Source organism: Cyanistes caeruleus, chromosome Z (assembly GCF_971803275.1).
Source record: "Cyanistes caeruleus chromosome Z, bCyaCae1.hap1.1, whole genome shotgun sequence".
Classification (NCBI taxonomy): domain Eukaryota; kingdom Metazoa; phylum Chordata; class Aves; order Passeriformes; family Paridae; genus Cyanistes; species Cyanistes caeruleus.
Genome location: NC_141732.1, coordinates 57,511,252 through 57,527,495, shown reverse-complemented (window position 1 = coordinate 57,527,495; position 16,244 = coordinate 57,511,252). Strand labels below are relative to the sequence as shown.

The following is a 16,244-nucleotide window of genomic DNA, read 5'->3' as shown; positions in this document are numbered from 1 at the left end:
TCTAATCCTTAAAAAAATCCACTTGAGATGCTTGTCAGGTAACCTGTAGATAATTTTTTATCAGCCTTTCAAGATCAAAGAAACTCACCCACCCACCAAACCTGTTGAATGGTTACAGTGTGAATGAGATGGGACCAACACATCTCAACGCTCTGAACAGTTCAGAACTTTTCATTAAGGAAAGGAAAAGAAAACAATAAAAACCTGTCTTTTGTTAACACTGACCTCACACCAAATGAATACAGATCAAATAAACTTTGAAAGTAAGGTGTAGATAAGCCTTATATTTCAAGTGGCATGGGATAATTTTTTGTTTGTTTGGCTTTTATTTTATCTTTATTTGAACTTAATAGAGTTGAAATTATTACAGGTTGATTTATTTTAATGCTAGTTTCATGCCATGGTGTAGATGAGTTCCAAAATATTGTATAAAGCCAGGATCAAATGTGCAATATTTAATTGTGTAAACAACTAAAGAACAAAGTGAAGACATACCAAGCAACATGGTTTAAGTGGTTTGAGCAGTTACACAGCTGGAAATTATTTTAATATATAATAGTGCTAACAGCCATTTGACCAGTATATTGGTTTTGCCCCTAATACACTTATCTAAGATTTTGTGGTGGTTTAATCCCAGATGGCAACTAAGCCCCAGGCAGCTGCTCACTCACTCCACCACCCACAGGAAGGGGAGAGAATCTGCAGAGTAAAAGTAAAATAACTCATGAATTTTGACACTTTAACAGGTAAAGGAAGAGGCGCACATATGAGCAAAGCAAAACAAGGAATTAAGTCACCACTTCCCATGGACAGGCAGGTGTAAAGCCATCCCCAGGAGAGCAGGGCCCATCATGTGCCGTGGCTACTTGGGAAGACAACACCATCACTCAAAATGTCCCCCTCCTTCCTCCTTCTTTCCCTCAGTGTGATGCCACATGTTACGGAATATCCAATACAGCTCATACATGCAACCAAGCATTACAGCAGCTGAAACATAACATTTTTCTTCACTTTTGAGCATTTATAGAAATAAGTCTTGTTATCATATACTACTGCAGAAGCGTGTTTCCACACTTTTCCACTTCTTGTAATCTATCAAGTATAGTATACTATTTTGCCTTTATGGTAGTTCTGTAACAATCCAACCTTGTTTTAGTCAATACTTTAATGTGATGTACAAAATCATGCCAGGAATGGCAGTAAGAATGGCAGCTCTAATTGAATTTAAAATAATAATAAAAAAATAACAGATCTTAATTCTTAAAAGAGTGAAAATATTTATACTATATAATTGAAACAGTTGTTAAATAACTTAAAAAATCTGAAACACCTAACAAATTCATAATTTTTAAAAAGAAACGAAGCTACCAAAAATAATCACTGAACCACAGAATCATTTAGGTTGGAAAAGATTGGATGTGGCACTTTGTGGCATGCTCTCCTTGGAACAGTGGTGATTGGTCAAAGATTGGTCAAAGATTGGATCTTGGATGTCTTTTCACAGAATCACAGAATTAACTAGGTTGGAAAAGACTTTTGAGATCATCGAACTTATGACATAACATCACCTTGTCAACAAGACCATGGCACTAAGTGCCACATCCAGTCATTTCTTGAACAACTCCAGGGATGGTGAGTTTATCACTTTCCTGGGCAGTCCTTTCCAATGCTTGACAATCCTTTATGTGAAGACATTCTTCCTGATGTCTTGTCTGAACTTCCACTGGAGCGGTTTGAGGCTGTTTCCTCTCATCCTGTCTCTTGTTGCCTGAGAGAATACACCAACCTCCACTTGGCTACACTCTGTTCAGGCAGTTGTACAGTACAGGAAGGTCCCCTCTGAGCTTCCTTTTCTCCAGGCTGCACAGCCCCAGCCCCCTCAGCTGTTCTTCACAGGACTTGTGCTCCCAACCCTTCACCAGCTCTGTTTCCCTTCCCTGAACTTGCTCCAGCCTCTCAATGTCTTGTAGTGAAGAGTTCAGAGCTGAACATAGGATTTGAGGTGTGGCCTCACCAGTGCCCAGGACAGGGGGACAATCCCTGCCCTGCTCCTGCTGGCCACACTATTGCTGAGCCAGGCCAGGATGCCATTGGCCTTCTTGGCCACCTGGGCACAGCCTGGCTCATGTTCAGCTGCTGTCACCAGCACCCCCAGGTCCTTTCCAGCCATTCTGCTCCAGCCTGTGGAGCTGCCTGGGGTTGTTGTGACCCAAGGGCAGGACCCAGCCCTGGGCCTGGCTGAACCCAAAACATTACAATACCAATTAGGAAGTTCAAAAACATCTGAAATACATTAAGTTTAAATAATTAGAAAGTTGGGAAATATATTTGTTTGTAACAGCACATAATGTAAAAACATATAATAAAAAACCCTAAACAAAACCTTTTTTTCAAATTCTTTAATTCTTTTTTTTAATTCTCAACTTAAAACAATTGCAAAAGTGTTTTGATTTTGCTCTCCTTTGCACTAAAAAAGAAATTATAATTTATCTTAAGAATTGCACTCTGACAAGCAAAAAAAAATAAATGAATCTACAAATCCAAGAAATACAAGAATTTACTCCAGTCATGCTTGAATTTTGTCCCAGTTGGTGATGCACATTCTTCAACTGAATGAGTAAAGCAATCAACGTGACTACAGACAATTCTACAAGTTTCTCAGCCTTTGAACTAACAAATTGACAATGGGCTGTGGGAGTGTTTGGGGATTTTTCTGTGGTTTCTCTCACTTGTGTTTTCCTTAAGGTGACTACTGAATTTGTAAATTATTAAAGAATATTTTATAACTTCAGAATTTCTCACTGATATTCTAATAAAATACAAGGATTACTTCGTAACATGTTATTCCGTTTTCTTAGTACAATGGAAAAGTAATCTAAGGAGCTGCTAAGACCATGACACTGGCCTGTTTTTTGGGGTTTTTTTTATTAATAAACTTTGGAGGAGGACAACAAAGCAAAATTTAATTTCTAAAAAGGCTTTCAGGGAAGTTCATGAAAAACCTACTCTGATATTTTAAGAAACCAACAAACAAACAAACAAAAAACCAACAAACCAAACAAACCTCACGGGAAAAAAAAAAAAAATCCAGCGCAATGATCTCTTTTCAAGTGCCAAACTTAAGCGAAGACGTTGACAGGCAGGTTGCAGCAGTGCCTGTCTCAGCCACTGCGAGGGGGACCCAAGCCTTCCAGGTACCCTACAGACACAGCCCGCGCCGCTCCTCCAGGAGCATCTCCAGCCCAACACCAGCAAGGTGCACTGGCATACGTGTGCAGATCACGGCGGTTCGGTTCTCAGCCGAACATCCACGCCTAGCAGCAACAGCTCATTTTAACCAGATATGGCGGGAAGAAAAAGGGGTGAAGTAAAGCCAGCACCAAGTATGGGCTTGTTGCAGTTGAGAATTACTCGGAGGGGAGATTCTATTCCGCCTCTCCCAGAGGCTCCCACTCTCTCCCATCAGTCACAGAGCTCGAAACAAACCCTTTCCCCGCTCGCTGGGGATGCGTGACCGATCCCAGCACAGGGTGCTCCGGAGCCTCACCAAGGCTGTGGGCTCGGGGCGGAGAGAGGCGGAGAGAGCCCGAGGGGCCCGGCGGCTGCTGCTCCCCCCCGGCGAGCTCCAGGCGAGGCGGCCCCCCCGCAGCAGTGCCAGCCCGGCCCGGCCCGGCCGCCGCAGCTGCGGTGAGTCAGTGGGCACCAGGGCACCGCTCCTGCCAGCTGCATCCCGCCCGCCGAGCATCCTCCGGCGGGGGAGGCGCTGGCTCCGCGCACCGTCCTTCCCTCTGCCGCGGCCGGCGGGGACCCACACCAGCACAGTCGGAGATCCCTCCGGAGCGGGGACGCTTACCTTGCCGCTGGAGCTGCTGGTCTGGGTCTCCGCCTCGACGCTGCAGCAGTGGGGCGTCCTGGACCGGGCGGAGGCACCGCCGGACTCCCTGCGCTCCTTGCGGCGGGGGCCGGCGGAGGGCGGCGGCTGCCGGCTCTGGTAAGCGAGGACGGAGGGGATGGAGTCGGCCGCGTCTGTCTTAACGAAGAGGCCGTGCAGGGTGGTGGAGCCCTGCGAGATCGTGGTGGTCTGGTGGGGGGAGTTGGACTCCTCCGAGTCCCGGCAGTATATCACACCGCTATGCGAGACGTGGATGCTGGGTGCGCAGCCCATCCCTTCCCTTCCCAGCCACCCCGCCCCGCTGCACCGCCGCTCCGCTCCGCTCCGCTCCGCTCCCACCTGCCGCCCGCCCGGGCTGCGGGGCCGCCGCCCCTGCGCCGCGCGCCCCGCGCCGCCGGCACCGGCGCCTCCCCCCGCCGCTGGCGCTGCCCCGGCCACTCCCGCCCCTGCGGCGCCTCCCCGTCACCCCCACCAGCTCCCCGCGCTGCCTCCGGGGTCCCCAGACCTGCTAAGCCCCTTCCCCTCCTCGGCAGCGTCTTAGGAAGCGCCTGCGACCACCGGGCTGTGTCCGCCTGGGGTAGGGGGAAGCGGAGGAGGATAAGGAGAAGAGTGAGAAGAAGGATCATTATCGGTGGTGCGGCCCCATCGCGACCCAGGCGGGTCTGCTTTCAAGCCTCCCGTATGGATAACATTGCAAACACACACACGCACACACACACACACTAGTCCCCAGCAACCCCAGATGGGCTAAATACTTTTTGAAAAAAAGTTACAAATACTTATTTTGACAGTCAAAATGTGCCCTAGTCACGGGTGAGCACATCTCAGCCGTTTGGAGGTACTAAAAGGAGCAGTTTAGAGCCACATAGCACCCACTGCAAGTTAGGGGAAAAAGGCCAGAATTGTTTCATAATTGTTAATGCTGCTTTTTAATTAAGCCAATATTCAATGACACAAGTTGCCATTTTACCCTGGGTGTCTGATAGCTGCCAATCCCTGTTTCCAGTCCCTTGGGAGATAATCAAGAAAAATGTTTAATGCTACAGAGATTTACACACCTTCTTAGCTTTCCATGGTGAATAGTTTCATTGACCTCAGTGAAACTATGTAGGAGGTGTAAAGCTAAATATGGGGGTTTTAAGTCTTCACAAGATTTTAGTTTAAATCCCTCTGTTTTAAATGGCACATAATAAATCCTTCAAGAATTGGTAATGTCATCCAAGCAGTACACTTCCTGCCTAATAAAGCATTTATCTGAAAGCCAGTCACCAAGGAACACTTGTGTATATACCTTTTCTTCCTCTTGGAGTACAACCTGACATTTGACCACTGTTTCTCCCCCTAATTTTAATGAGTAATGTAAAAATACTAGAAACACAAAGCATGGTTGCTACAATGATTCTGAAGTTGTATGACAAAATGGTCTGAGTAAGTTATATTTGGTTCTTAATTCTTTTAAAGCACTTTCATGAATTAGATTTCAGTTTATTCATAAGCGATGGTTTCACTAAAACACCTCAGTTTAACGAGACCATGAGCCTCTAGCCTCTGTCTCTCTTCATGCAGTTCATGGGTTGTTGCAATTATGGCAATATTGACAGGCACTAATCCATCAAGGAACTGGACTGAGATTATCAATCTGTTTGACAAAGTTTTTTCAGTTTTCCAGTTACCACAGTGAGCCCGTGTTGGCCCTGGTAATAACAAATTTCTAGGTAACTGTTTTGCCCACTAGTTGTCACTGTTCACAAATCAAGCTGTGGTTTACATCCTGCATACACTACATATTTGCATGTTTGCCCACTTGCCATAGTGCTCTTCTGGTGGCTATCTTTGAGGACAACCTTGAAGATATGCTCAGTATAAGTAAAATGAAGCAGATTGTGTTTCATTACTCAACCATGCAGTCTTGCTGTTTAGACTGCAGCTCTGGATGAGACCTCACTGGCTCCCAGAACATAATGCACTTAGTTGCAGATGAATGTGTCCTAAAACCTCACTTAATAACAGGAGCAGACAGTTTTATGCATTCATTGCAATACTCTCAAGTCTCGCTTCCTTTCTATTAATGGCTGGGAAATTTAAGTTGGGGATTTGAGCTGCTTGCCCTATGCCACAACTGAGATTTGGAAAAAAGCCAGGAACTCAGAAATGCCACTCAGAACTCATATACTTGTGGGGTACCCCCAAAACCTATCACTTTTGGGTAAGCAGTATTACCCAAAAGATCTCTAAGATTTGTTGACTATCTAGTTTGAGATTCTTTTTCATGGGAATTTACCGATCCCAGATATCAATGACATTTAGATTTTTAATAAAGGATGTGAACATAAACCATATTTTGACTTTGCAGACTGAGCTTGGCGAAAATATTATGTCATACCCTAAACTGTGTTGCTAGCTATTCACAGTGCTTGTTTCTGAATTGATATCCATTATCAGATAAACTATTTTGTTAGTCAGTTAGTCAGGTTTCCTTAACATCCTAGTATTCCAGTTCCTGCCCTGTTCTCATTGAGTTCAGTGACAATTTTGCTATTGATTTCAGACAGCATTGCAGGAATCTGCTCATTCTCACATGAATTTCCCTTGCTTAGGTATACATTTGAGTTGATGACAGAAAATAAATTGTATTTTTTCTTAAGGAATTTGTTGTATTTCTTCTTAAGGAACAAGAAGTCACAACTCTGGAGAAGCATTGCTAAATGCAGCCCTCAAGCAACAGCCCCTATGCTGTTTACTTTAGGTTAATGGTGAAAGAGCACGCCTAAAGAGGATGAGTCTCTCTGTGCAATGTGCTAGAGTGCTTGAGAGGAGTGAAGGCTGCGGGATGGGGAGCTATGTTGACTGCTGAAAAGCAACAGGAAAGTGTGAAGAGTAACAATGTTTTGCCTGACAGCAGAATCAAAGAAGCAAAGAACCAAAGGATGCTTGAGTTTGAAAAGGTCATATGGTCAAATCCCCCACACACCCAAGGTGAATAGCTGGTTGTTTGGGATGGGCTATCTGGATGCAGTTGTTAGTATCTCCAAGGATGAAGACAACAACTCTGGACTACCTATTAATTCCAGTGCTCAGTCACCCTTACTGATGCCACCTGCAGTCACCCTCCGTTCCCTGCTGATGTTCAGAGAGCGTTTCCCCTTTTACAGTTTCTTTCATGTCCATTGCCTCTGGACCTGTCACTAGGCACCACTGAAGTAGTCTGTCCTCCTTGCACCCTCGCTTCAGTTTTACATTGATGAGATATGCCCTGAGTCTGCTCTTCTCCAGGCTCAAGAATCTCATCTCAGCCTCTCTTCAGAAGCACAGTGCTCAGGAGGAACTTAGAGAGACAGAAGTAAGTAAGTGATGATCAGTGTGAGCAGAAGTTGGAGTGGAGCTGAGTGAGTGGCTGCAAGAGGGGAAGTATGTCTGTCACTGAGGTATGAATTGAAGGAAAGTTAAATACTTCTTTTCCTACCATCAGTGGTCTTTCTGCGTCTTGCCTGTGAGAAGACAACCATGGATTTACTGAACAAGGAGAAAGGGAATATTTAAAGAAGGTGCATACTTGCACCACTTCTTATAGCACACTCCAGTCATGCTCCTGAAGTCACCTTGCCACAGTATGACCTGACTGATGAGCACTAAAGCAGAAGGCTTTTCTGCAAGCAGCATGTGCCTACCAAGGACATGCAAAATGGACATCTATACTGAAGTAGAATCTACCCTCAGAAATGCATATTTAGTATGGCCCCAGAATGAAGTCAGTGCATCCAGGCACTGGAAAATATTCACATGTATCAGTTTTTCCACTGCTAAAGAGCCTTTGCTGGCTTTAACAGCAACTTTATAAATCCTAACAAATTTTATGCTCACAGGAAACCAATTTCTTACACATGACTAATTTCAACATGATGAGTTTAAGCATATGAGTGATTTTGGAAGCCAGCAATGGAACCCTGAAGCATCTTGTATTTGTTTGGTTGTTTTTTTCCCAGAAGAAAGCAGTGGATATACATTCTATATGATGTTTGCACCTGCAAATCCCTCCAGAATGAGGCAAATACACTCCTCAAAACTTTATATCCCTTCCAAAGCCAGTCATAGGCTTCACTCTGACCTCAATATTAAGGCTTTATGCTACAAGTAGATTGCTAAGTTTATGTTGGTATTATTGGAAGTATCATCTGTAAATCCCAGTTCATTGCAGTAAGAATATACTACCTCAGAGGTCATATTTTACAGAGACTTGAAAATCTGGTACTTGACAACCCGCTATTGAAGACAGTTACCTCTATTCATGGTTCATTTACTGTAAAACCAGTTTAAGAATGTATAAATAAGCCTGCACAAAAAAATTTTACTAGGCTCTTAGGAGGCTCAACAGTTTCTCAGTCCTTTCATATTGGTCCAACAAATTTCTTAACTGCAGTAAAAAATAACATCCTGTACCCCAGATTACAGCAAAGTCAATACCTGGAAGTTATTTAGATTGCCCAGACTACATGCACTGTTTTTTACTTAAAGATGAGAAAAATAATTATGACAGCTAGAACAGAACTTTTATCTGTGCACCTCTGTTTGTTAAAAAAAACCAAAAACATCTTTATGGTACTTTGATAATGTATAAATATTATCAAACTCCAACTTCATGATTTTACTCATCAACAGCACGACACTTGGAAATCAAAGATACTAAATACAAGAGGTGAAGTTTACTTTTGCTTGAGAAAGAGCAAAGTGTGGTTTTCAGTCCACAAATCCAATGACTCACTCAACAAAGAAATAAAGAGGAATATCGCTGACAGCAACGACCTCTCTCAAACTCAACCAAAAATCAAAATAATCCTTTTTTTAAAATTCCTGCCCCAAATTCCTTTACTTTCATAACTTTGAAAAATCACTCATTGCAGCAAAACTGTGTTTTAATTTACCTTTTACACTTTAGTGTACACTTTAGTTTTACACTATTACACCATCTCTGTGACTGCTGTGTATAACAGTCTCCCAGTTGCAAAATCCTACAAAATCCTACAAAAAAGATACCCTCTGGTAGGTACTGTTCACTAGAATGAGATTCCTGGAATTGCTTGTTAATCACACCAATAACTTGACTTTGATCTTCCTTTAAAAGTCAGATTTTGATGGGCTTGAACAATGCCACTTAGTTCAGTTTTGCCCTGAAGTTCATAAAATACTTTACATTATGGATATTTTGCAAGACAGCAAAGCTGAAGAGGAAACTCTCCTCTGGTTTCCTTTCCTCTAGCAGCCCTTGCCACTATACAAATTGCCAGGCACAAATTGTTCTGAGTGCACAGAAGGGCAGGCGGCCTTCCTTCACTCTCTACCTTCTCCACTTTCTCCACACTGCTTTGTGTACGAGCAAGGAAGTGTATCGGTTCCTGCCCTTCTCCGTTTGCAGTTGTTTCTCCCTCCCTAGGGGTAGGAGAAGTTGCAGTCCTGGCATTTTGCTCCTCACTGCTGAGAGGTGATGAGTTGCCCCAGGGATGCAGATTCCCTCCTGGGGATGGACACCTGCAGTCATTTTCCCTAGAACGGGGCAAAATGGTACTGTCCTTACTGTCAGCTTTATTTTGAGAGACACAAGAAACCTTTACTACACCTCTTCCTCTTGAAGAGGAAGAGTAACATATAGAAACACGTAACAACAACAGTCTTCTGCCGCTAGCAGTAGCAATAGGTGTTAGCATTTACCCGAGGAGCTTAACTTCTGGCAGGACAGTGGCCACATACTTCTAGGTGTGAACAAATTTTCTAGAACAGCACTGATCACACCCTATTAAAAGGCTTAGGCTGCTGCTCTAGAGCAAACTCTTTGGGCTGGCTTCACAGCACTCCAAAGTTAAGAAATGCAGCTACAGCTGTCCTGGCAGCACTAGTTCCCCCAAGCAGTGCTTCGGTGGTCGTTTCCTCACAAGTAGCTTGTTCTTTGCTAGTTATTACTTCAACAACGGAACTCTTCTCCCTTGATTTATTCCTCTCCGGGAATATCTGCACAGAAAAACCCTCTCGGGCGGTCACGGCGCCACCGGAAAAGTTGACTCCTTGGCTTTGGGGCTCCGGGCGCTGCTGAACACAGCTCCCGGAGAAGCCGAGCCGCGCAGCACGGGCGGTGGGACACATCTCCTCCAGCCCCGCCGACCGGAGCGGGAGAATGCCCGGGAAGTGTCCGCACCTGATGCCGTCGTGTCCCGGCTTCCAGCACTCTGGAGCAGGGTGCAGCTCCTGTGGTCGCCTCGCCACCCCCTGACCCTCCCGGCTTCCCCTTACCTTCCTCCCCGGCCCGTTCATCCTCCAAGGAGCGGAAGGGAGCGGCGCCGAAGCTCTGGCGCTGCTGCCCAGGTGAGCAGGGAGGGCGCGGCGGCCGCCACCACCTTCCTCGGTGCCGGCCCGCCCCCGCAGCTCCCGCCGCCGCCCCGCGCCCGGCCCCCGCTCTGCTGGAAGAGCTCCGGATAGATGAGTTTAGCCTCCGAGCTGCCGGAGCGCCAAAAGGCTTCCCCGAGTTACCCTGCCCCACGGGCCGCCCCTCCTGCCCCTGTGCTCTATTGGTCACTGTTTGTCCTGATAGGGAAAGTTTAGTAACGAGGTAAAGCGCCCGAGGAAAGTACTGCAAACTAACGTTCGAGCCTAGCGTGGTTCACATGGCTAGGAGATACACAGCCTTCGACAGTGGTAAATCCACGTGCAGAGCTAACAGCTCCTTGCTTTTCAGGATCCTCCAGTAAAACCCACCCTCACACTCGAGGAGAAGGGACACAAATTGCCTTTGTGTTGAGTTGAGAAAGACTAGCATAACCACGATCTGGAGCAAATCTAAACTGCCAGAAACATCTTTCAAACAGCCTGTTTTAATCTTTATAGACTTGTATCTTGAGATATTATAGTATACAGCAAGTATGAGGTAGGTGGAAAGCATCATCTTTGGAATGATATCTTTGGGCCTGACTTCACTCTCTCACTTTGTTATTCATCCCCCCGTGCCTTAAAAACAGCTAATGTCTGTTTTTCCTTTTGGAGTATTGCTATTTCTGCAAAGTTCATTAATACTGACAATGCTTTGTAAAGGTGTACAAGGCCTTAATGAGGGAACTTTATAAGGTACTCAGATAACATCATAAAAAACAATCCCTACCCCACAAAAAAATCAAAGGCTTGCACACAAGGCAGTGGAGAACACATGAATGTCACAAAAGCAGAGCAACATTTAAGATGACTGGGAGCTTTGGGACAAGTAGTGGTCAAGTCACAGCAAATGTCTAACCAAAACCACCAAAACTCCACTATGAACTAACCAAACCCCAAAACAAACTACTACACAAAATAAACCAAACGCACTAAACCTTGTGCAGAAAATTAGTTCTAGACAGAAGAAGCAGAACCAGCATTGATCAGCAAGTTATGTCAGATTAAGGCTAAGGACTGTGAAGATCTGCCCTATTTCTAGGGAAAAAGAAACATAGTCAGCAAATACAATCCTTGAGCTCCCCAGAAATGCTAGACAGTGCACATATTGAAACGTCCTCAAAAGCAGGTCAGAATATCCCCCTTTTTGTGTCTCTTCATGTGCAAAAGCTGTTGTTTGGGAGGTCATGTAACAGAGTGACCTTGACACTCTCTCAAAGGTCCTGGTCCTGCATGGATGAGCTGGGTGGCCTCAGCTGCACACAACGATCTTCTTAGGTACCTGGGACTGCAGCCCTGATGTGGTCTCAGAGGAGGTATAACCTTTTTTCTTCAGAACCTCTGCACAAGTGCCCGGTCTCAGTCAGCCAACAGGAAATCTCAGAATCAGCTTTGCCCAGTTACTTCCAATAATTGTCAGAGAAGAAAGCATCACAATCTGCCCTGGTACCCTGCTTCCCCAGACGGACAAATTAGGGACTAATTAATTACTCTTGACATTCTGTGCAGCCATGCTATCTTTGCAAAAAACCCCAAAAAAACCCAGAAGTAGTATCTTGCTCAGGCATGGCACCACAATAAGGGAAGGGTGCTCATCTGGACACAGGGGCTCAAAGGTGTCCCCAACACTAAGTTTTGGATACAGCAACATAGACTTTTGGCAGTTTTCTCACAGTCCTTTCCCTTCATTTCTCCTTAATTGTGTAATTGAATGCAGCCCTTATATACAGCTTGAATTTAATCTCTCCTCAGGTTTTCAGACCATCACAAGAACAAACAGAAAAAAAATTGGTTGATATTAGGAGCTGAAATAAACAGATATCTAACAAAACTGTCTAGTAGAGCACAGCTGGATGAACAGATCTACCTGACAGAGATTTATCATGTAATGATTACTCAGAAAAGTATTGTTTGTGGCTAAGAAGGAACCATTTTTTCAGACAGCAAATGTCATTCAGAAATAGGAATAATAGTAATGCTAATAAATAGTAACAATAGTTAAAGATACACTGCCATTGTATATAAAAGAGAAAGGTGACAGTGCTGTGGGCTTTATGCTGCTTTTTAGGTTCTTGGGCACTCCCAGAATCTCTTCTTGAGCCTGGACTTCAGAATCACAGGGGATGAAATGGAATTGCTGGTCACTTGAGAGGGAGGGGTGCCAATTTAAAGAATTTCCAGCAGACTTCAGACAGTCCTGATAGCATTCGACTTTGACAGGACAACATGCTAACATGAGTGAAAGGCTGCAGGATACTTTGCTAATCCTCTTATCTATAGACTTCAGAATGTATCAATTATTTAATTTGCCATAGTTAATCGCCCACAGTGTAATCTTTCTGTGCAGTCAATGCCATAATGGCATCAGCTGATATATACAGTAGGTTCTTACCTTGCCTTGGAGAGGTTCGTTGGTTGATAGACAAACTATTGTTACACGTGTGGTTGGATGGAACTATTTTATGTTCTTATGAAGTAAAAAAACGTAATTAAATATAAAAATAGTAAAAAGATAGCACAGAAAATTTTGTAAACTACAACCTAGAAAGCCAGAAACATCACACAAGGCAAATATTCATGAGAGATATTACTTCTCTCTAGATTTAGTACAAATCAGAGCCAGAGTAGCAGAATTAAGTATTCTAAGATATTTTTGTCTAGAATAGGGAACATGTTTCACCACATATTTCAGCTGAGATTTTCTCATTCTTAAATATATTTAGGATACCTAAGGATCCTTTGGTCAGCATGAAGATATTGTTTTGTTCTATCATTATGCATCATTGGTGGAACATATGGTGCACTCCTGGTTCCATAGTAATGCTACTAATAGCATCAGAGGAAGGAGACATTCTCTAATTGGGAAACAGTTTAAAGGAACTCAACAATTCCTCGCTTGCACAGTATTCTTCAAAAAATAAGGAACTGTAGTTCAAACATATATTACAAGTAGTGTAAAATAAAAAATCTTCTCTAGCTGAAGTGAAGTTCTTTGTACTTTCTGTTGTCTCCCAGAAATGAACAGTAACTAATACCTTTGGGAATTTGCTGCTGAGTATTCACTGACATAAATTTTGCTATAAAATAGTATTAGGAGTATTCATCTTAGCCATTGTAGGGAAATTCTTCTTTGCATTTTGGCAGGCAGTGTACTAACTGAGGATATCTTCCATCCTAGAAAGACATGAACATGACTTTCAAGAGCTACAAATACTTGGCAGAACCCAGTTACTTGGCTGGGGCACAAAAGAAGGAAGCGGCATGAATCATTCTGTGCCTGTAATCTCTCAGGGTAACGCTTCAAACACACAAACATGAATTCACTATTTTAGAGCTCTCCACAGCAGGACCATGTTGTAAGCAATCCTTTGTTAAAGATAATTATTACGTCACAGACTGCATACTTGTGTGACACCCATGCATGGATGGACAGGCACAGGGCTCATGCCAAGGTTAACTATGATGAATACAAACTTCACGTGAGTCACTGACATTTTAAAAACTCATCAGTTCTGTGACAAAAGACAATATACCTGTGCAAAATGTGTGCTAATATGGTGTTTACAAATGAATGCTTCTGCACCTGCTAGAACACAAATATTTTAACAGGTGCATTTGAAAACTCTCCAATGTTATTGCTTAAGAAAACAATACCCAGCTCATTGTACAGAAATAATCTAATTTTTTCATCTCTTTGCAATAATGCAGCAAACATGCACAAACACAATCAGTCCTGAACAACTAATGAGACAGATACAGCAGAAAGAATCCTTTCTGTTGCATGTTATAATGTCTAATGCAGAGCCATTACACCAAAAAATAGTTTATAGAGTTGTGCAAGTCATGGCTTTCTACAAATACACTCAGTTTAGAAAGTCTGACCCTCTTTTTGGCATTTTTGCTTTCTGTTACACATACAGATGAACTAGTGTAGCACATACAAGAATGAGTTACTCTAGGAATGACTAAAGTGATTTAATCTTTGAAATGCAGTCAATGTTCCTCAGGTTCAGCAGCTGGCAGAAAAAACCCCTCACCAAACCATTCTTCCTCACGTAATATTAAAACTGCATATCCTTCGCATACACTAGTCTTAGAGTATCTACAAATTAGTCGTAGTTACGTCAGGCATGGAGAAAATCCAGAGCAGGAATTGAAAAGCAGTAACATTTAAAAAAACCCCAAAACAACCAAATGCATAAAGAGCATAATAAAACATACCAATTTGTGAAGGATCTGGTGGTGGCAGAGCAACACATTTCTTTCTGATCAGTACAGCCCTGTCTTCAGTACAACAGCTGCAATCTGCTTATTTCCACAAGCAACTGAAGATGACTTGTGTTGCCCTCCAAGAGGCATCCAAGTAGTATCTTCACTACCTTCTTCCCAGCTGTGGTAGTAGATAGGTTAAAAACATACCTGCACTAAAGGCACAGAAGTCCTTTGCACATGGCAAACGAGAATATAAAAAGCTGTGGTGTGCTCAAAGCATAACGTTCTAAAGGCAGCAACAAAGAAGTGCAGTTACCCCTTTGCCCCTCAGCCCTGAAGACAGCCTGAAATTTCATAAACCTGGAGGGTAGAGTCACCGAACTGCTCACTGCATGCCAGTAGTTTAACTCACAAAGTGGGAACATGGTATCTGCTGAGCCAAGAACTCCCAGTCCCGTCGCAGTCTGCAGTTCATCCACTCTGTAAACTCCTCACAGGTATGGATGGATTGCTGGAGGGGTGGAAACCAGGTCCTACCTATCTTGCCACCTTCTTTGCCATTGTGCTGGGCTGGTATGTATGCTCTGCATGGCTTTGTAGTGCCTTTTGTGCTTACAGCAGCTGAATGTGCTCCCCTTTGGGAGACTGGCTCCCTAACCCTAAGCCCCCTAGGCTGGAAAATCACACCACACAGACTGTGGGACCTCCAGAAGCAAAGGACTCCTCACAGAACTCACAGAAAAAGACAAAGGTACTCCTCAGGTGAGTGACAACTTCTGGTGCAAGGAAAAAAGGTATGAAAGCTACCTTTCTTCTCCAGCTTATTTCTGGTAAACACATGAGATCACAGGTCAGAGGGCAGTCCTACCTACTTCTGGAAAACACCTCCTAGAAAAACCTAGGGAAGCAAGACCATTTGCAACAATATACAACTCCCTGCAACTTGTTTGCTGACCCGATAATTTTCATCTGCAAGTCAGGTAGGTACAACATTCTTTATTTGCAGCTGCAAATCACTGTGTGCAATGTTTACAGGCCCGTATCAATAAACCAACTGAAAATACATTTTAAAATCTGACCTTTAAAACCTATATAATGGGTTTCTCAGTGCATTGTATGAGAGGGATTATTTTTCCATAGTGGATTAGCTCAGATACTAACACTACTTCAGCTAAAGAAGGAAACAAACATCAGTAATAAAATTGTTCTGTCTTAGATTTATGACAGTACCCATATTTTTTATTAAAATGTGCTTTTGCAGAGACTACCCTGCCTCAGTTTCCCTTCAAACTTCCAAATTAATCCCATTGCTTCTCCCTTCCCTCTATGTTTTTCCATCTCTGTGAGTATTTTCTCTCTTGCAGTTTTTACTCTTCTGCCCCACCTGTCTACAGGGTCACATCTTGGCTTTCCGTTCCAAAAAACCTTTTGCTCAGCAATAGTTTGTAAATAGTTTGTAAAACTACTACCTTCTCACACCATCTTTCTCTCATCTCCAAGATTTTGGGTTATTCTGTTTGCTTTCTCTACCTAATTTTCCTGTAATTAAGTGGTGAGCCCTTAAATCAGCTTTCTGCTTTATGCTTTCTCGCTAATCCATCAAATAGTTCTATTAAAGGCTGAAGATATCCCACCTGAGTTCTCCATATTGCTAGAAGAGTCAATAGTGACAGTGACCATTCACTTACAGGGAAATCATTATTTCTAAAAATATGATTCTAAATACAAA

At 43.4% G+C, this 16,244-nt stretch overlaps 1 protein-coding gene across 14 annotated transcripts in view; it reads right to left on the bottom strand.

The window, feature by feature from the left end:
• PDE8B (phosphodiesterase 8B) overlaps positions 1 to 16,244 on the bottom strand; it is a 98,496-nt gene that overhangs the window by 68,241 nt on the left and 14,011 nt on the right. Inside the window, exons 1-2 of one of the 14 annotated variants that reach the window (XM_086869215.1) lie at positions 4,398 to 4,556; positions 3,854 to 4,063 (exon numbers count right to left, since the gene is read on the bottom strand). The exons of 5 other annotated variants lie outside the window; for them this stretch is intronic. Coding sequence is in view for 4 of the 9 variants with exons in the window: in XM_086869222.1 (XP_086725348.1) it covers positions 3,854 to 4,165 (312 nt within the window). In the remaining 5 variants the exon portion in view is untranslated. Of the gene's footprint in view, positions 1 to 3,853; positions 4,266 to 4,397; positions 4,557 to 10,171; positions 10,314 to 14,524; positions 14,989 to 16,244 lie in introns of those variants that run through there. 8 more of the 14 variants (XM_086869213.1, XM_086869214.1, XM_086869221.1 and 5 more) reach the window with 8 other exon arrangements.